A 20,776-nucleotide genomic window follows, 5' to 3' on the forward strand; every position below is an offset into this window, starting at 1 on the left:
TCTTTAAAGTGCAGTTCAAAGTCACAGATTGTATAGTAAGAAGGTTGAGGCTTTTGATTGATAGAAATAACTGCATTTTCAACTGAATTTGAAACCCAATTCTGATATCCTGATTGTGTATGTAATGTAGACCTCTTGTTGGAATCTGTTTTCTCGAAACTGACAAACTAAAGAGTAAGGGCAGTCACAGAAAACTCCTACACCTGAAAATCTACTCTCACAGAGCCTCCTTCTCAGCCTGTGATTGGTTACTTACTCTCACGGAGCCTGTGTGATTGGTTACTTACTTTCACAGAGCCGTCTCCTCAGCCGCCCTCTGATCTTGTCAATGGCATTGAAGTCTGTAACATGGAACAGGTGAGCGTTCTTAGGTTCCGCAGCGATCTCCTCGAGCTCCACCTTCAGAGCCTCCCCGATGCCCACCGCGAACATCCTCACCCCGGCCTTTGCCGCCGCATTGGAAGGCTCCAACACGTAATCCTGGCTCCTCCCGTCCGTCAGGAGGATAGCCACCTTCTGGATGCCCCTGGCTGCAGGCCTGGCCCCGGCCCGCTCTGTGAAGATGTTGGTGGTGGTGTAGCTGATAGCATCCCCGGTCATAGTGTTCCCGCCCAGGTAGCGGATGTTCCTGGCGGCCCTCTTCACCTCGTCCATGGTGAGGTACCGTCCCAGGTTGAACTCTGTGGTGGGCCGGTCACTGTAGCGCACCACGGCCACGCGCGTCTTGTCCGGGCCCACGTCGAACGACTCCACCAGGTTGGAGACCCACTGGCGGATCTTCTCAAAGTTCTCCTTCCCCACACTGGACGACGTGTCCAGGATGAACACCAGGTCATAGTGCACGTTCTTACAGCCTGAGAGGAAGTGGATGGTAGTATGTTAGAATTCAGACCTGAGGAACTTCCAGTACTGTACATAAAGATAGTAGGAACCAGGCTTTGGTTCAAATAGTATTTATTTATTTTCTTTCTAACTACTGAAGATTGACATACAGTGGCTTGCGAAAGTATTCACCCCCTTGGCATTTTTCCTATTTTGTTGCCTTACAACCTGGAATTAAAATTGATTTTTGAGGGGGTTGTTTGTATCATTGATTTACACAACATGCCTACCACTTTGAAGATGCTAAATATTTGTTATTGTGAAACAAACAAGAAATAAGACAAAAAAATAGAAAACTTGAGCGTGCATAACTATTCACCCCCCCAAAGTCAATACTTTGTAGAGCCACCTTTTGCAGCAATTACAGCTGCAAGTCTCTCTGGATATGTCTCTATAAGCTTGGCACATCTAGCCTGTCACAAGCCGGGCTAGAACTCCGGTCTCAAATGTGTAGAGCTGGGGGTACTACCCCTTGCCACAGAGGAGATGTTGTAGGACCCAAATGAAACACCCCAGGCAATACTCCAGGTAAGTAGATTTAATGTTCAAAACAGGAGGCAAAACAAAACAACTCCCCGAGGGGAGAAAAACAAACTAAAGATAACTTCGAATAACTTACTAGGACTGATACGGTGGGACAAAGCAGGAGACACATAGACAGGACGCAATAACCAAGTGAGAAACAAGGGGAAAACACACAGCTAAAATACTCAAGGGGAAACAAGGCACAGGTGACATAGATAAGCTAATTAGGACACATGAGGAAAAACTAAGGCAAAGGGGGAACACAGCTGACCTCTAGAGGCCAGGAGACAAACAGGGGAAGCAGGAAGCTGACAGGACCCCCTCCTCTAGGAACGACTCCTGACGTTCCTTCCAGAACACCCTGGCCCCAGGGTGCGAAAATCTCGGATCAACCCTGGGTCCAGGATGTCCCTGGCCGGAACCCAGGAGCGCTCCTCTGGCCCGTAGCCCTCCCAGTCCACCAGATACTGCAGAGAGTTCTGGACCCTCCGGGAGTCCAGTATCCGGCGGACTGTGTAGGCTGGCTGGCCGTCTATGATCCTGGGAGGTGGCGGGGGTCTGTGTGGGGGCAAAAGGAGAAGACAAGACAGGTTTAAGGAGTGAAACATGGAAAGTGGGGTTAACTCTAAGGGAGCGAGGCAGAACTAAACGATACGACACAGGGTTAACCTTTCTAGAAATGCGGAAAGGGCCGATGTATCTCTGGGAAAGCTTCTTGGATTCGACCCGGCGGGGCAAGTTCTTAGTGGCCAACCAAACTCTCTGACCAGCTCGGAAACTAGGGGCCGTCCGGCGGTGGCGATTAGCCTGACTTTGGTATCTCTGGGAGGTCCGAAGGAGGGTACACCTGGCCTTCTTCCAGGTCCGCCTACAGCGTTGGACAAAGCGCTGGGCCGAGGGAACACCAACTTGCGCCTCTTCCTCTGGAAACAAAGGAGGGTTGTAACCGAACTGGCATTCGAAGGGGGACAATCCGGTGGCTGAGGACTGGAGGGTGTTGTGGGCATATTCAGCCCAAATGATATAGGTGGCCCAAGACGTGGGATTACTGGCCGCCATACACCGCAGGGTGGTCTCCAGATCCTGATTAATCCGCTCCGTTTGGCCATTAGACTCTGGATGGAATCCTGACGATAGGCTGGCTGTGGCCCCAATAAGCCTGCAGAAGGCCCCCCAAAACCGGGACGAGAGTGGGGACCTCGGTCGAGACCACGTCCAGGGGAATGCCAAATATCCGGAAGACATGGTTCATGAGGAGCTCCGCAGTCTCCTTAGCCGAGGGCAGCTTGGGCAGGGGAATAAACCGGGCAGCCTTAGAGAAACGGTCTACCACCACAAGGATGACGGTGTTGCCCTGGGATAGAGGAAGTCCCGTAACAAAGTCCAGAGAAAGGTGTGACCATGGCCTTCGAGGAACAGGTAAGGGATGGAGCAGTCCCTGGGGTCGCTGGCGTGTCGACTTTCCCTGGTTGCACACAGGGCAGGCCTCAACATAGACCTGCACGTCCTTCTTGATGGACGGCCACCAAAACCGCCGTCGGAGGAACTCCAGTGTGCGAGCACTGCCAGGATGGCATGTCAAGGGCGACTCATGACCCCACTGCAAGACGCGGGCCCGAACCGAGAGAGGAACGTACAGGCGACCGGCAGGACCACCGCCTGGATCGGGCTCATGGGCAAGAGCTTCTCGTACCCCTCTTTCTAGTTCCCACTGAAGAGGTGCGACGATCCTAGACCTCGGAATAATCGATGCCAAGGGCTTCTCTTGTACCTCGGGAGAATAGACTCGAGACAGAGCATCCGGCTTGACGTTCTTGGTGCCAGGTCGGTAAGTCAAGATGAACTGGAATCGATTAAAGAAAAGGGACCATCGTGCTTGCCGAGGGTTCATCCGCTTAGCCTGTTGGAGATATTCCAGGTTCTTGTGGTCTGTGAGAACCTGGAAAGGGGTGCTGAGCCCCCTCAAGCCAATGGCGCCACTCTTCCAAGGCCAGTTTAACCGCAAGCAACTCTAGATCCCCCACGTGGTAGTTGCGCTCGGCCTCAGACAGGCGGCGAGACATGAAGGCACAAGGGTGTAATCTCCCATCCGCACCCCTCTGAGACAGGACGGCTCCCACCCCCACCTCTGAGGCGTCCACCTCCACCACGAAAGGTCTCTCTGGGTCAGGGGGTCACCAGAATCGGAGCAGAAGTGAAGCGGCGCTTGAGATCCTCGAAGGCCCCTGCTGCTTCCGGACCCCAGTGAATCTTGGTCCCTCCTCCCTTGGTAAGCGTCGTCAAGGGGCTACCACCGAGCTGAAATTCTTAATGAACTTCCGATAGAAGTTAGAAAAGCCAATGAACCGTTGAACCTCCTTGACCGTGGCAGGTGTGGGCCAATCGTGGACCGCCTTGACCTTCTTGGGATCCATCTCTAGGTGCCCGGGAGTGACAATAAACCCGAGAAACTGAGTCTGAGAAACATGAAATTCACACTTCTCAGGCTTAACGTAGAGGTGATTGTCAAGGAGCCTCTGGAGAACCCGGCTAACATGCCCCTCATGCTCCTTCAGTGACCTCGAGAAGATGAGGATATCGTCCAGGTACGAAGACGAACAGATTAAGCATATCCCGGAGAACATCATTAATCAGGGCTTGGAATACTGCGGGGGCATTGGTGAGCCCGAACGGCATCACCCGATATTCATAGTGTCCCGTGGGCGTGTTGAACGCCGTCTTCCATTCGTCTCCTGGCCGGATCCGCACGAGATGGTAAGCATTGCGGAGATCCAGCTTAGTAAAAATGGGAAGCCCCTTGAAGCAGCTCAAAAGCAGTGGCCATGAGAGGAAGAGGGTATCGATTCGAACCGTGATCTTGTTGAGTCCCCGGTAATCAATACAAGGCCTCAGACCCCGTCTTTCTTTTCAACAAAAGAAGCCCGCCCCAGCCGGGGAAGTAGAGGCATAGATGAGGCCGGCTGCCAAGGACTCCTTAATGTAGGTGTCCATAGCTGCGTGCTCGGGGGAGGACAAGGAAAAGATCCGACCTCTAGGAGGGCAGCACCCAGGGAGTAGATCAATGGCACAGTCATAAGTGCGATGAGGCGGTAAGGCAGTAGCCCGGGCCTTGCTGAACACTGCTTTGAACCGATGGTAAACACTGGGGACTCGGGAGACGTCAACAGACTCTTGAAACTGGGTACTAGGGGCTGAGGAACTCTGAAGCATGCAGGTGAGTTGGCAAGTGGGACCCCAGCTAAGAATGGTGCCAGTAGGCCAGTCGATCTGGGGATTATGTCTGCATAGCCAAGGGTGACCCAGGATAATAGGATACTCGGGAGAGTCAATGAGATAGAAGGTCTCCTCCTGCTGGTGTTGAGAGATGGTAAGTCGCAGGGACTGAGTCGCCTCAGTAACTTTTCCTGGTTCCAGAGGTCTGCCATCTAAGGCTGTAACTGCCTGGGGTTGAGGAAGTAGTTGGGTAGGGATCTTAAGTTCCTTAGCCAAGGTTACATCCATAAAATCACCTGCGGCACCGGAATCGATCATAGCCTGGACCCGATGCTGGTGGCCCTCCCAGGACAGAGTGGCTGGAATAGCTAGGACCGCGTTAGTAGGAGGAGCTCTAATTTTCCCCCATCACAACCCTCCTGTAGCTGGGCGGGGACAGGCGTTTCCCGAAAGCTCGGGGCAAGTGGAGCGAAGTGGCCGGCAACCCCGCAGTAGAGGCACCGACGCTCCCTCATGCGACGTTCCCTTTCGTTGGAAGAAAGCCTGGAACGGCCTAACTGCATGCTCTCCGGGAATCCTGGGGCAGTTCAGGAGCCGGGGCAGCTCTGAATGACGGAGTCCAAACAGGAGAAACAGAGCTGCTCAGAGGAACTTGGGACTGAGACACCTGACGGCGAGCCGTTCTCCGCTCTCTTAGACGATTGTCCAGGCGGATGGCCAAGGCTATGAGGGACTCGAGATCTTCAGCTGGTTCACGGGTGGCTAACTCATCTTGAAGGGGCTCAGATAACCCTCCCTGAAAGCAGACCCTCAGCGCTTCATCATTCCATCCGCTCCTTGCTGCTATGGTTCGGAACTCAATGGCAAAATCTGCCGTGCTTCGGGGCCCTGACGGAGAGACAGTAGGCGCTTGGAAGCCTCCCGCCCACTGACAGGATGATCGAACACCCGCTTGAACTCTTCTACAAATGCAGCGTGGGAGTCACAACAGGCCTCCTGGGACTGCCACACCGCAGAGGCCCAGGCGAGCGCCTTGTCTGAAAGAAGGGTAATGAGGTAGGCAATCTTGGAACGGTCTGTGGGAAAACTTGAGGGTTGGAGCTCGAAGGTGAGGGAGCATTGGGTGAGGAAACCCTGACAAGAGCTTGGATCCCCAGAAAAGGGCTTGGGAGGTGGTAGTCGGGGCTCCGCCAACCGAGAAGGCCTGTCGTCACTGGGAGGTGACCGGGGGAAGGGGGGAGAACCAAGGAGGCGTTCAAAGAGCTGGTGAAGGGAACTCAACATTTCGGCCAGGAGTTGAGAATGTCTAGCCATCAGCTCCTCTTGTCGGCTGAGAACGGCTTCATGGCGCTGGAAAGAAGCCTCATGTCGAATGATCACCGCCAACAGGTCCTGGGAACTGAGTGTTTCTGGGTCCATGATTGACTTGGTTATTCTGTCACAAGCCGGGCTAGAACTCCGGTCTCAAATGTGTAGAGCTGGGGTACTACCCCTTGCCACAGAGGAGATGTTGTAGGACCCAAATGAAACACCCCAGGCAATACTCCAGGTAAGTAGATTTAATGTTCAAAACAGGAGGCAAAACAAAACAACTCCCCCGAGGGGAGAAAAACAAACTAAAGATAACTCGAATAACTTACTAGGACTGATACGGTGGGACAAAGCAGGAGACACATAGACAGGACGCAATAACCAAGTGAGAAACAAGGGGAAAACACACAGCTAAAATACTCAAGGGGAAACAAGGCACAGGTGACATAGATAAGCTAATTAGGACACATGAGGAAAAACTAAGGCAAAGGGGAACACAGCTGACCTCTAGAGGCCAGGAGACAAACAGGGGAAGCAGGAAGCTGACATAGCCACTGGGATTTTTGCCCATTCTTCAAGGCAAACTGCTCCAGCTCCTTCAAGTTGGATGGGTTCTGCTGGTGTACAGCAACCTTTAAGTCATACCACAGATTCTCAATTGGATTGAGGTCTGGGCTTTGACTAGGCCATTCCAAGAGATGTAAATGTTTCCCCTTAAACCACTCAAGTGTTGCTTTAGCAGTATGCTTAGGGTCATTGTCCTGCTGGAAGGTGAACCTCCATCCCAGTCTCAAATCTCTGGAAGACTGAAACAGGTTTCCCTCAAGAATTTCCCTGTATTTATCCATCCATCATTCCTTCAATTCTGACCAGTTTCCCAGTCCCTGCCCATGAAAAACATCCCCACAGCATGATGCTGCCACCACCATGCTTCACTGTGGGGATGTTGATCTCGGGGTGATGAGATGTGTTGAGTTTGCTTCAGATATAGCGTTTTCCTTGATGGCCAAAAAGCTCAATTTTAGTCTCATCTGACCAGAGTACCTTCTTCCATATGTTTGGGGAGTCTCCCACATGCCTTTTGGCGAACACCAAACGTGTTTGCTTATTTTTATTTTTATTTAAGCAATGGCTTTTTTCTGGCCACTCTTCCATAAAGCCCAGGTCTGTGGAGTGTACGGCTTAAAGGGGTCCTATGGACAGATACTCCAATCTCCGCTGTGGAGCTTTGCAGCTCCTTCAGGGTTATATTTGGTCTCTTTGTTGCCTCTCTGATTAATGCCATCCTTACCTGGTCCGTGAGTTTTGGTGGGCGGCCCTCTCTTGGCAGGTTTGTTGTGGTGCCATATTCTTTCCATTTTTTAATAATGGATTTAATGGTGATCCGTGGGATGTTCAAAGTTTCAGATATTTTTTTATAACCCAACCCTGATCTGTACTTCTCCACAACTTTGTCCCTGACCTGTTTGGAGAGCTCCTTGGTCTTCATGGTACCGCTTGCTTGGTGGTGCCCCTTGCTTAGTGGTGTTGCAGACTCTGGGGCCTTTCAGAACAGATCATGTGACAGATCATGTGACACTTAGATTGCACACAGGTGGACTTTATTTAACTAATTATGTGACTTCTGAAGGTAATTGGTTGCACCAGATCTTATTTAGGGTCTTCATAGCAAAGGGGGTGAATACATATGCACGCACCACTTTTCCGTTATTTTTTTATTTTATTTTTTGAAACAAGTTATTGTTTTCATTTCACTTCACCAATTTGGACTATTTTGTGTATGTCCATTACATGAAATCCAAATAAAAATCCATTTAAATTACAGGTTGAAATGCAACAAAATAGGAAAAATGCGAAGGGGGATGAATACCTTTGCAAGGCACTGTAGTGTGGAGTGCCAGGTGGGCAGGGTTTCTACTCCATTGGTTCCAGACAAGCTCAGTGTGGCTCAAAGTATATGAAAGAAAACAAATACTATTTGAATCAGCTATTAACAGCTGATGTCCTTACCTGCCCTGCTCTGAGCATCAACCCTCTGTCCTGAGAGCGTCAGGCCCAGTATGATCAGGACCAGGGAAGCCCTGCATCCCAGTCGCAGCTCCATATCAGGCTCTGATCTTTTGAGCTTAGGTTGTGATCACCATCAAGGTCTCCAACCTGTAGACATCAACAGGTCACCATTACAAACTACCAAGAAGCAGACAGGTGTGAGAGACTACTGGACATTTCCTGTTGCCTAAGCCACAGTATTATCCTTGAATATTGGAGTGCAATATCATGTAAAATGTCTTCTGATTCCGATAAACAGCTTTTCTTTGGGGAATATTGATTTCACAAAAAGCTACAATTCCGTATTAAACTCTAATTTACTCATTGAGGTAGTAGTCAACCAATCTAAATGTATGCATCTCTTCTGGAAGTAGATTGAGGAATGTGTCAGTTGACACTCTTAGAGAAGGCCAATTGAAACCTGACCCAGTGACTAGAGTGACTGGGCGTGAAAGTCAGTGACAGTGCTCTTGTAGTAACATGGTGTTGATAGAACACAAACACCAACTCTGCTAGAACTTACTGTGTCACCATAGAGAGGTTACAAGGTTGTGTCTGTCATCTGTCATCAACCTCATCTATATATTTAAGTCATCCTTACGGGAAGAGTGTCTGTGTGATTTAGCAGCAGTGAACTAAGATCAGAGTCAAATACAGTATAATAAGTCTGTGGGCCCAATGCTACACTGTCATCAGAGGGCTAGACGAGTGGTGTGTGGGGAAAGCTTTGTGTGGCTTTGGTGTATGGACGTCTGATGATGTGGCAATGTCTTACCATTCTACTTTCAACGCTTTATCTTTGATTTGTCCTTTTTTTAACAGTGAGTGTTAGACAGATCGTACATAGCAATGACAGGATAATGAAATCCAGAAATACAGCTATGTGAATGTTTTAGTAAAGTGAAATGGAGTGAAATAGTGGAACCCGTTTAAAAATATGTTATGTGAATGTGATTCCTACTGAGAACTTGGAACTTAGTAGAACTTGACTAAGTTAAGTTCTGTTCTTATATGGTTTCTCCTCTCCTGTCTTGTGTTCTACAGTTACATCATAGGGGAGTGCCCACAGCCAAAATTGTGTGATGTCCTACACTTTGCTTGATTGTTCATTATCCTCCAGCAGCATGGTCAACATGTGAACACCCTGTGCAATCACCATGATTTTGGGTTAAACCTGTAGTCTGGTTAGTTTGGCAGCAGCTTACTTTATCTGGTATACCACAGAGCTATTTATGCCCTGGAACATTCTTAGGTTTTACTGACACTAATAATGAGCTCAAGGCCTACTTAGTGAAATGGCTGCAATTTCTGTAATTAGTGTGTATGTAAAGCTGACGAAAATGAAAATATGTCTCAAGCGCCCACTCAAAGCATATAGCCTACTGGGAAACTTTTCAGACTTGTAAAAACTATCCACCCATCCACCCGCAATACATATGATAGGCCTACATCTTGAATGACTATTCAACAGATGGCTCATCAGAGAGATCAAATTATGAAACAAATAAATAATTTAGTGCTACTTTGCATTTAGCATAACTTTGTCCCACCAGATAAAGCTTTTTACACTACCACAGTCCCCCGCTGTCACCACATAAACTCCCTATATCACGTAAGCTTTCAACTCAGTTTCAACATGTTGACTTTGAAATACTTTCACAATTACAATAAATAAACAGATAAAAACATTGTGATGTGACTTAGTTAGCAGCCCAAGACCCAATCCTGAGCCCAGATCTATCCCGTACAAACTATGGTCTGTATCTTGCATGGTTCCTGTGTGTTTCCATCTCCTCTCTCAATGGCAGACTAGGGACTACAATGTAGATGTCTATTCCAGAAACCTGCCTTCCATCATCCAGCGAATGATGTAAAAAACAGCAGCAGTTTTCCACTCCAAAAGGATAATGAATAAGAGAAGGGCATGGCTCCTGTATCTACTCGTGATGGAGCATCAAACATGTGGCTCCTCCGAGCTCCTCTCACAAAAAATGTATCACAAACACAAAAATCCAAATGCACAAAAACATAAAACTACCCTCTAAAGAAACAATCTAAATAGCTAGAAATAAAACAATTTTAATGAGACAGACGTATTTAACTTTTTACTGCAGTGGGCTAAATCAGGGTCACACAGAGTGTTTCTTGGTTGTCTTAAACAAATCTACTATGAAATAAAAGTATATACCTCACACACATGGTTATGAGCTAAAAGAAAAAGAACACATAATAATAATATGCCATTTAGCAGACGCTTTTATCCAAAGCGACTTACAGTCGTGCGTGCATACATTTTTGTGTATTGGTGGTCCCGGGGATCGAACCCACTACCTTGGCGTTACAAGCGCCGTGCTCTACCAGCTGAGCTACAGAGGACCACATGTCAGATATAGAGTTGAAATGTATTCAGTTTTGAGTTTGCCCCCAATATTACACTTTATATACATCACAGAAGACTGAAATATAACAAAACTGTTTGACATAGAAACACCGGATTTTCAGTGTTACAATTTTTGTAAATGTTTATAAAAAAAAATATTAATAACGTTCCACCCATGAGGCCACTAGGTCATTTGACTGCAGGAAAGGGATACTCCTACCTGGATTACAGATCACTTAGTTTCACTGGAGGTCTCTCTTTCTCGCTCTGTGTGGCTCCTATCCTCCAGGTCTCACATGTGCACTTGTCCCTTAGCTCAGCATTAAAGCATCATCCCCTATCCAATGATAAATCCCCCAAGTTACCTCCTTTACAGGTGCGAAGAAATGTAATCCTAAAATCCACCGCAATGTCAATCCAAGTGTTGATAAAAAGTCAAAAGTGAGGTGAGCATCTGCTACAACCTCTTGGATGGGTGGACAGAGTGGGAGGGAGGGAGGAACTGACTGCAGTTGAAAGTGTAGGGTTTCACTAGGGGACGAGGTGGCTTGTACTGCTCTAGCTAGCTGCTCAGCTCACAGATATAAAAAACCCTGACAGGCCTGGCCAATAATAGACCAACTTTCTGGGTATATTTTAGTCAGTTTTTTTTCTTTATGGCTGCCTGGACTGCACCCATCTGAAGTGTTGCTGCCCTCAGAGACATGAGGCACACAGCTTCTCTCTCAGCCACCGCCTCCTCTGTTCAACCACTCCAACCCTCCAGCCATAACCCTGTCTCAGATATAGCCACAAAAGAGCTGCCTTAGCTGCCTGCGGAGGACTGTGGTGGTGGGCCGGTGGTGGCCGTGGTGGGATGGGTCTACTCTATCAGGGAACTTGCTGTATGGTGGTGAGGGTGTATTTGAGTTAGTGAAATGATTAGCAAGGAACACGTGTGCTTGACGCTTTAATGTGTCTTGTGTTTCTCCTTGTGCTTGTGCTGTCTGTCTCTTATGCAGTAGAATTGGACAGCAATTGTACATTCTGAAAAGTGCTCAATTATTTAAAACAACAAGAAAATGTCTGTTAACCACATTGAGAAGTAATGTTTACTTGATCGCGTTTTGTCAGCCATGTTCCCTGCAGGAGGGGGAAGGAAAGGGGAAGGAGTGGTATTGTTCCCCAGTGTTTTGGTTTCTCTCTTTCCCTCTCTCTCTTAGTGAAGTTGCCAGATATCCTGTCAGAATGGCATGTCTCCCTTTCCCCAATAACTGTCTCTGAACTCCTCTCCCCTCTGTGCTCTACATGTCTCTCAGGTCGAGGTGTTTGAACTGGAAAGTGATTGATACCGGTAAGTATACTGAAGTACACAACAGAGTCAACGTTAAAACAATGTTGTGTGCTGGTTGTGTGTTTGCTCAGGGGGAGTTGAGATATGCAAAAAAAACATTTACGATTCACACATGCGTACAATACAGGACAAATATAAGCACCCACCAAAAGTATTATTATTGTACGTTATTGACAAATACACTACCGTTCAAAAGTTTGGGGTCACTTAGAAATGTCCTTGTTTTCGAAAGAAAATCTTTTTTTTTGTCCATTAAAATAACATGAAATTGATCAGAAATACAGTGTAGACATTGTTAATGTTGTAAATGGCTATTGTAGCTGGAAACAGCTGAAAACTGTTGTGCTGATTAAAGAAGCAATAAAACTGGCCTTCTTGAGACTAGTTGAGTTTCTGGAGCATCAGCAATTGTGGGTTCGATTACAGGCTCAAAATGGCCAGAAACAAAGAACTTTCTTCTGAAACTCGTCAGTCTATTCTTGTTCTGAGAAATGAAGGCTGTTCCATGCGAGAAATTGCCAAGAAACTGAAGATCTCGTACAACGCTGTGTACTACTCCCTTCACAGAACAGCGCAAACTGGCTCTAACCAGAATAGAAAGAGGAGTGGGAGGCCCCGGTGCACAACTGAGCAAGAGGACAAATACATTAGAGTGTCTAGTTTGAGAAACAGGCACTCCGGGATGCTGACCTTCTAGGCAGAGTTGCAAAGAAAAAGCCATATCTCAGACTGGCTAATAAAAATAAAGGATTAAGATGGGCAGTCTGAGATATGGCTTTTTCTTTGCAACTCTGCCTAGAAGGTCAGCATCCCAGAGTCGCCTCTTCACTGTTGACGTTGAGACTGTTGTTTTGTGGGTACTATTTAATGAAGCTGCCAGTTGAGGACCTGTGAGGTGCCTGTTTCTCAAACTAGACACTCTAATGTATTTGTCCTCTTGCTCAGTTGTGCACCGGGGCCTCCCACTCCTCTTTCTATTCTGGTTAGAGCCAGTTTGCGCTGTTCTGTGAAGGGAGTACTACACAGCGTTGTACGAGATCTTCAGATTTCTCGCTTGGAATAGCCTTAATTTCTCAGAACAAGAACAGACTGACGAGTTTCAGAAGAAAGTTATTTGTTTCTGGCCATTTTGAGCCTGTAATCGAACTCACAATTGCTGATGCTCCAGATACTCAACTAGTCTCAAGAAGGCCAGTTTTATTGCTTCTTTAATCAGCACAACAGTTTTCAACTGTGCTAACATAATTGCAAAAGGGCTTTCTAATGATCAATTAACCTTTTAAAATTATAAATTTGGATTAGCAAACACAACGTGCCATTGGAACACAGGACTGATGGTTGCTGATAATGGGCCTCTGTACGCCTATGTAGATATTCCATTAAAAATCAGCTGTTTCCAGCTACAATAGCCATTTACAACATTAACAATGGCTACACTGTATTTCTGATCAATTTTATGTTATTTTAATGGACAAAATAATTGCTTTTCTTTCAAAAACAAGGACATTTCTAAGTGACCCCAAACTTTTGAACGGTAGTGTACATACATTAGACATAACGGCTATACATTCTGAGATCCTATTTGTGGTTACTTCTGTAGTCAGTCAGTCAGGGCAAGTGAGTACAGGCCAGTCTAACTATAGCCCCGGTGTGATGTGAGACGTTAAGGAAGTCTGGTGATTGGCTGATGGTATGAGGCAGATGGACGTTGCTGTGCTACTGGTGTCAGACTGACTCATTGTGGGTTGAGGAGTCGTCTGACTCCTTATGGTCGTAGGTTCAATTCCCGCAGGGTTCCCATAAGAATTCACTGTCAGAATGCAGCGTGACTCAAGGCAGAAAGTAGTGTGTTAGAAGCCTCTTGTTGTCTTCTGTATCCTGATTTTGGGTTTATGTCGCAAGTCTGTCAATGAGAGACTTGCCTAATATGACTCACTTGATCAGACGTTTTTAAAACAACGTAGAATGGCTGTGATGTGGTTTTGCATGTGTTTTCTCACTGTCAGTTCATTTTGACAAAAGATTGTCAAAGACTCCAGTCCTCCAAGTCATAGACTGTTCTCTCTGCTACTGCACGGCAAGCGGTACCGGAGCGCCAAGTCTAGGTCCAAAAGGCTCCTTAACAGCTTCTACCCCTAAGCCATAAGACTGCTGCATTGTTGAATAAGGGCTTGTAAGTACACATTTCACGGAAGGTCTACACCTGTTGTATTTGGCGCATGTGACAAATAAAACTTGATTTGATTTGACATACCTGAAAACTTGAAATCTCACATATGTTTTGGGAGACTTTTCTTTTCTCTATGATAAACTGCCTGATTTAGTCAAGGGTCAACATACGTTACCTAAATTACATTCCCATAACTACTGTCTGGAATGTCTAAATCCAGATTTAGGGAATAACTTGAAAGGAAATGGGTCACCTCAAAACTTTGATGTCTAGACTAGAGTAGCATCCTCTGTTCCAATTGGCAGAAGGTAGACCTTTTTATGTGAGTGTTCTTCAGTCATTCTTTTAGAGTGGAGGAAGGGGAATCTGGAGTTTCACTTGTTACAGTGAGGGATGGGGCTTGTTCTGTTACCAAATACATAGAGAGCTGTAATGCATGCTGAGAGGAGGAAAAACACTGCTTAAAGACTGAAAAGTTTTCACTTTAAAATTATTCTTAGATTACATGTACAATAGGAATCTACTGCACACCTGACAAAGTAGTTAAGGTGCAGGAAGATGATATAATTAACTGAAGGCCTAAATACACAGTACCCAAAGTGTGGGGTGGCTGTTTCAGAAAATATGGCATATTTTAAATCTCATGAATTTGCTGTTGTCAATGTAAACATCCGATTACTGCTGCGGTTCTGTTTGTGAGTTCTGTTACTAATCAATGCCATTGTTTGGACTAGATGGAGCTGTTTCAGTGGTCATAGATGAAGCCAATGTATCCGTCTGATGAGACCTTGATAATAATCCCTGAATGCAGGTCATTTTCGCATAGCTTTACATAGCTATTGTGATGCTCAAATATGATTATGTCACCTGAATATGCAGACATATCTCATCCAAAATATGAGATTGAATAGCCTATGTCAGAATATCTACACTGGTTAAACGTCACAATTTTTTTTACACATTCTAATGTGACCATGTTGGCATTTAAATGTATTACCAGCATCATCTTTTTATAAAATATGTTTTGGTCCATAATATACTTCTATGTTTATCCTCTGTTATGTACTGTACATACTGCCTGCCAGGGTACTTGGCATTGTAACTGGCTTGCTGCTTTGAATACCAGATGCTGTGTAAAGTAAGATGCAGGGGCTTTTCTATAGTAATCTCCAGGTGATAAGCACAAGTAAACACACGACTTAACACTGTCACGTCTGTTTTCACTCCTTCCTGGGCTGCTCAAAAGGAGTCAGGGGTTAAGAGGTCAAAGATCAGGGGTCAGAGGTCAAAGGACAGTGTTCTGGAGGTTGCTCACTGCCATTCTCCTGATGGTCTTTCTGGACACTTCCAGCGGGTTCTCCGGTAATTCCGGCCTGGCGTTCTTCCTGGAAGCCTTCTCCAGTATGCGACTGGCCTCCTTCAGGATTTTGTCAGATCCTTCTCTGTCTCTGCCCTCTGAGCTTTTCCCTGCTGGACACCTTGGGCCAGCTTGGCCTCTTCCCCAGGTAATCCTCCTGTTGACATGTTAGATTTGCTCTGATCCTCTTCGAGGCGCTCTGCCCTCTTCAGACGCAGCCTCCTTCTGCCTGTCTCCTGCTGGAATGTGCCGGTCGCTTGGCATGCGCTCTCCTCGCCATGTGGTGCTATCGCCTGCTGAGCCTGAGCTTTGGCGCTGGAGGGGAGAGAGGCAGAGGGAGTGGCTGGTTTGCTGCTAGGGGCAGGAGGAGGGCCTTTAACGGTAGTACCAGAATCTTCTGAGAGCCTGTCTCCTGTCTGTCTCTGGATTGGATTGGCACGGGCAAGCTGCGCTCTCAGAACCTTCTGCTGTCGCTGGACTCTGGATGCTGTTTCAGTCAGAGGCAGGGGATGTGGGGCTGAGGTGGAGACACACTCTGCCGTACCCTTAACCAGTCCTGGTCCCTCTCCTCTCACACCACAGGCCTTCACCTTCCTGGGGCAGGGTTGGTCGCCCACCGTAGTGTCCAGCTTATGGGCAGCAGCCTTGGCCTCCAGCCCAATTCCCTTCATCTTCTGTCTCTGGGCCTCCTGTACCTCCATGGGCAGCTCCAGAGGGGCCAGCTTCAGAGGCCACCGCAGGGGCATGTTCTCCCCCTCCCTCTCTGGGGACAAGCCAGGCAGGGGAGACCTGCACCTGAAGGAAAGAAAGAAAGAAAGAAAGAAAGAAAGAAAGAAAGAAAGAAAGAAAGAAAGAAAGAAAGAAAGAAAGAAAGAAAGAAAGAAAGAAAGAAAGAAAGAAAGAAAGAAAGAAAGAAAGAAATAATTAATTAATTAACACATTTATTTTTGTTGACAAATTAAAAAAAACATATACTGTACAGCTGCCTCAGCCAAATGAGCCAACAGTACATAATACATACCCGACCAGGAGCAAGGAGTCCCTCTGGGTGGCAGGGCCCTCCTGGCCTGGCGTGGGCAGCATGGCGGACCCTGGCATAAGCCGACCCACCATCACCAACACCTCCTCCTCTTCCCCTGCCTGTGTGGCTGACAGATGGAGGCCAGGTGTTTTGGAATCGCACATATTTTTAGATGCCAGCAGGTGGTTCTGGCCGGTGAGATGCATCATGGTATTTTCAGCCTGAGAGGTCAGCAGGTCTTCTGGTCGGGGCAAGCCCTGCGACAAAACACACATCACTCACAAATTAAAATCACTCACTCGCTTACATTACATAAATATCTAACACAGCCAATCAACACTGAAAAGCCTTCAGATTAAATTATATAGCAAAGTATTGAATACTTACAAAGTAGACCTGTCAATACTAAATACTGTATCATCTAAAGGTATTGTTGAACTGTCTGCTATGTAAACTCATTGTATACGTCTTGTTGAGACCAACATTCCACATTCCACTAATCAGAATAGCAATTTCCTGAAGATGACAGTAGTTCATGTAAAGCTAGTTCACAGCTCTCCTGTGTAACTGTATATTACAGGAACTGATGCAATCACCAACCATTTCTTCCTCTTCTACATATTCTCCTGAAAAGGTTATAGACCACATATACAGTGAGGGAAAAAAAGTATTTGATCCCCTGCTGATTTTGTACGTTTGCCCACTGACAAAGACATGATCAGTCTATAATTGTAATGGTAGGTTTATTTGAACAGTGAGAGACAGAATAACAACAAAAAAATCCAGAAAAACACATGTCAAAAATGTTATAAATTGATCTGCATTTTAATGAGGGAAATAAGTATTTGACCCCTCTGCAAAACATAACTTAGTACTTGGTGGCAAAACCCTTGTTGGCAATCACAGAGGTCAGACGTTTCTTGTAGTTGGCCACCAGGTTTGCACACATCTCAGGAGGGATTTTGTCCCACTCCTCTTTGCAGATCTTCTCCAAGTCATTAAGGTTTCGAGGCTGACGTTTGGCAACTCGAACCTTCAGCTCCCTCCACAGATTTTCTATGGGATTAAGGTCTGGAGACTGGCTAGGCCACTCCAGGACCTTAATGTGCTTCTTCTTGAGCCACTCCTTTGTTGCCTTGGCCGTGTGTTTTGGGTCATTGTCATGCTGGAATACCCATCCACGACCCATTTTCAATGCCCTGGCTGAGGGAAGGAGGTTCTCACCCAAGATTTGACGGTACATGGCCCCGTCCATCGTCCCTTTGATGTGGTGAAGTTGTCCTGTCCCCTTAGCAGAAAACACTTCCAAAGCATAATGTTTCCACCTCCATGTTTGACGGTGGGGATGGTGTTCTTGGGGTCATAGGCAGCATTCCTCCTCCTCCAAACACGGCGAGTTGAGTTGATGCCAAAGAGCTCCATTTTGGTCTCATCTGACCACAACACTTTCACCCAGTTCTCCTCTGAATCATTCAGATGTTCATTGGCAAACTTCAGACGGGCCTGTATATGTGCTTTCTTGAGCAGGGGGACCTTGCGGGCGCTGCAGGGTTTCAGTCCTTCACGGGATAGTGTGTTACCAATTGTTTTCTTGGTGACTATGGTCCCAGCTGCTTTGAGATCATTGACAATATCCTCCCGTGTAGTTCTGGGCTGATTCCTCACCGTTCTCATGATCATTGCAACTCCACAAGGTGAGATCTTGCATGGAGCCCCAGGCCGAGGGAGATTGACAGTTATTTTGTGTTTCTTTCATTTGCGAATAATCGCACCAACTGTTGTCACCTTCTCACCAAGCTGCTTGGCGATGGTCTTGTAGCCCATTCCAGCCTTGTGTAGGTCTACAATCTTGTCCCTGACATCCTTGGAGAGCTCTTTGGTCTTGGCCATGGTGGAGAGTTTGGAATCTGATTGATTGCTTCTGTTGACAGGTGTCTTTTATAAAGGTAACACGCTGAGATTAGGAGCACTCTCTTTAAGAGCACTCCCTTTAAGTACCTGTATAAAAGACACCTGGGAGCCAGAAATCTTTCTGATTGAGAGGGGGTCAAATACTTATTTCCCTCAATTTATAACATTTTTGACATGCGTTTTTCAGTATTTTTTGGTTTTTATTCTGTCTCTCACTGTTCAAATAAACCTACCATTAAAATTATAGACTGATAATTTCTTTGTCAGTGGGCAAACGTACAAAATCAGCAGGGGATCAAATACTTTTTTCCCTCACTGTAACAAGCAATGTCAGATACTTTCACTGCATGTGTACACTAATAGCCATCATACAGTGTGTCCTATTGCCAGTGCACCAAATTTGAGAGAAATAAACTTTCTGTGCATATGGAACATTTCTGGGATATTTCTTTCAGCTCATGAAACATGGGACCAACACTTCATATGTTGCGTTTTATATTTTTCTTCAGTATATATACAGTATCTCACAAAAGTGAGTACACCCTTCACATTTTTGTAAATATTTGAGTATATCTTTTCATATGACAACACTGAAGAAATGACACTTTGCTACAATGTAAAGTAGTGAGTGTACAGCTTATACAACAGTGTAAATTTGCTGTCCCCTCAAAATAACTCAACACACAGCCATTAATGTCTAAACCGCTGGCAACAAAAGTGAGTACACCCCTAAGTGAAAATGTCAAAATTGGGCCCAATTAGCCATTTTCCCTCCCCGGTGTCATGTGACTCGTTAGTGTTACAAGGTCTCAGGTGTGAATTGGGAGCAGGTGTGTTAAATTTGGTGTCATCGCTCTCACACTCCCTCATACTGGTCACTGGAAGTTCAACATGGCACCTCATAGCAAAGATCTCTCTGAGGATCTGAAAAAATGATGGCCTGGGCTATAAGAAGATTGCCAAGACCCTGAAACTGAGCTGCAGCACGGTGGCCAAGACCATACAGCGGTTTAACAGGACAGGTTCCACTCAGAACAGGCCTCGCCATGGTCGACCAAAGAAGTTGAGTGCACGTGCTCAGCGTCATATCCAGAGGTTGTCTTTGGGAAATAGACGTATGAGTGCTGCCAGCATTGCTGCAGAGGTTGAAGGGGTGGGGGGTCAGCCTGTCAGTGCTCAGACCATACGCCGCACACTGCATCAAATTGGTCTGCATGGCTGTCGTCCCAGAAGGAAGCCTCTTCTAAAGATGATGCACAAGAAAGCCCGCAAACAGTTTGCTGAAGACAAGCAGACTAAGGACATGGATTACTGGAACCATGTCCTGTGGTCTGATGAGACCAAGATAAACTTATTTGGTTCAGATGGTTTCAAGCGTGTGTGGCAGCAAACCAGGTGAGGAGTACAAAGACAAGTGTGTCTTGCCTACAGTCAAGCATGGTGGTAGGAGTGTCATGGTCTGGGGCTGCATGAGTGCTGCCGGCACTGGGGAGCTACAGTTCATTGAGAGAACCATGAATGCCAACATGTACTGTCACATACTGAAGCAGAGCATGATCCCCTCCCTTCGGAGACTGGGCCGCAGGGCAGTATTCCAACATGATAACGACCCCAAACACACCTCCAAGACGACCACTGCCTTGCTAAAGAAGCTGAGGGTAAAGGTGATGGACTGGCCAAGCATGTCTCCAGACCTAAACCCTATTGAGCATCTGTGGGGTATCCTCAAACGGAAGGTGGAGGAGTGCAAGGTCTCTAACATCCACCAGCTCCGTGATGTCGTCATGGAGGAGTGTAAGAGGACTCCAGTGGCAACCTGTGAAGCTCTGGTGAACTCCATGCCCAAGAGGGTTAAGGCAGTACTGGAAAATGATGGTGGCCACACAAAATATTGACACTTTGGGCCCAATTTTGACATTTTCACTTAGGGGTGTACTTACTTTTGTTGCCAGCGGTTTAGACATGAATGGCTGTGTGTTGTGTTATTTTGAGGGGACAGCAAATTTACACTGTTATACAAGCTGTACACTCACTACTTTACATTGTAGCAAAGTGTCATTTCTTCAGTGTTGTCACATGAAAATATATACTCAAATATTTACAAAAATGTGAGGGGTTTACTCACTTTTGTGAGATACTGTATATACCCAATAAGATACAACACAACTAAGAAGGGGATAAGTAGGTGATGATGATATACAGCTATAATACTTACAGGTTTGGCAAAATCCTCTTGCTTGAATTTTTGCCGAATAATTTCTTCCCTGCGAGAGCCCATGAGGAAAGGCTGTTGTTGTGCTGTGTATAGCACTGGACTGAAGGTAGGGGATGGGATGACACTACAGTAAAAGGCAGGGCAAGTAGGTTTTAGTTGCCTGCTGACTGGCTGTGAGGTCATTAGGAGGATTAGGGTCAGCAGGCAGCAAGGCCATCTGTAACGATCCCAAATCCAGCTCAGAGAACCATGAATCCAAATGGTAGTTTTCAATGGCGCCACATGCCAATGGTGCCACATGCAGCGTAGTTATCAAGTACTGTTTTCATTATTTATTATTGACTGTAGCCTTTTGACTAGAAAACTACATGAAATCGATGGCATTTTGTTAAAACCTCATTTAGGAGTG

General features: G+C 46.4%; 2 protein-coding genes across 3 annotated transcripts in view; both read right to left on the reverse strand.

The window, feature by feature from the left end:
* The window catches only part of LOC121571951 (collagen alpha-1(XXII) chain-like), a 76,518-nt gene extending 65,604 nt beyond the window's left edge, over positions 1–10,914 (reverse strand). Inside the window, exons 1-3 of one of the 2 annotated variants that reach the window (XM_041883755.2) lie at positions 10,726–10,914; positions 7,942–8,088; positions 288–854 (exon numbers count right to left, since the gene is read on the reverse strand). In XM_041883755.2, coding sequence (XP_041739689.1) covers positions 288–854; positions 7,942–8,035 — 661 coding nt within the window. In that variant the 5' untranslated portion in view covers positions 8,036–8,088; positions 10,726–10,914. Of the gene's footprint in view, positions 1–287; positions 855–7,941; positions 8,089–10,580 lie in introns of both variants that reach the window. The other variant, XM_041883754.2, reaches the window with a different exon arrangement.
* A 2,982-nt stretch (positions 10,915–13,896) lies between these two features.
* On the reverse strand, positions 13,897–20,449 carry LOC121572922. Its single transcript, XM_041884958.1, has 3 exons — positions 20,368–20,449; positions 16,242–16,498; positions 13,897–16,015 (listed from the first exon to the last, which is right to left on the reverse strand). The coding sequence occupies exons 1-3, from the start codon at positions 20,428–20,430 to the stop codon at positions 15,283–15,285; spliced, it is 1,053 nt and encodes a 350-aa protein (XP_041740892.1). The 5' UTR covers positions 20,431–20,449; the 3' UTR covers positions 13,897–15,282.
* Between the last annotated feature and the right edge of the window lie 327 nt (positions 20,450–20,776).

Source organism: Coregonus clupeaformis, chromosome 8, assembly GCF_020615455.1.
Source record: "Coregonus clupeaformis isolate EN_2021a chromosome 8, ASM2061545v1, whole genome shotgun sequence".
NCBI classification, from domain to species: domain Eukaryota; kingdom Metazoa; phylum Chordata; class Actinopteri; order Salmoniformes; family Salmonidae; genus Coregonus; species Coregonus clupeaformis.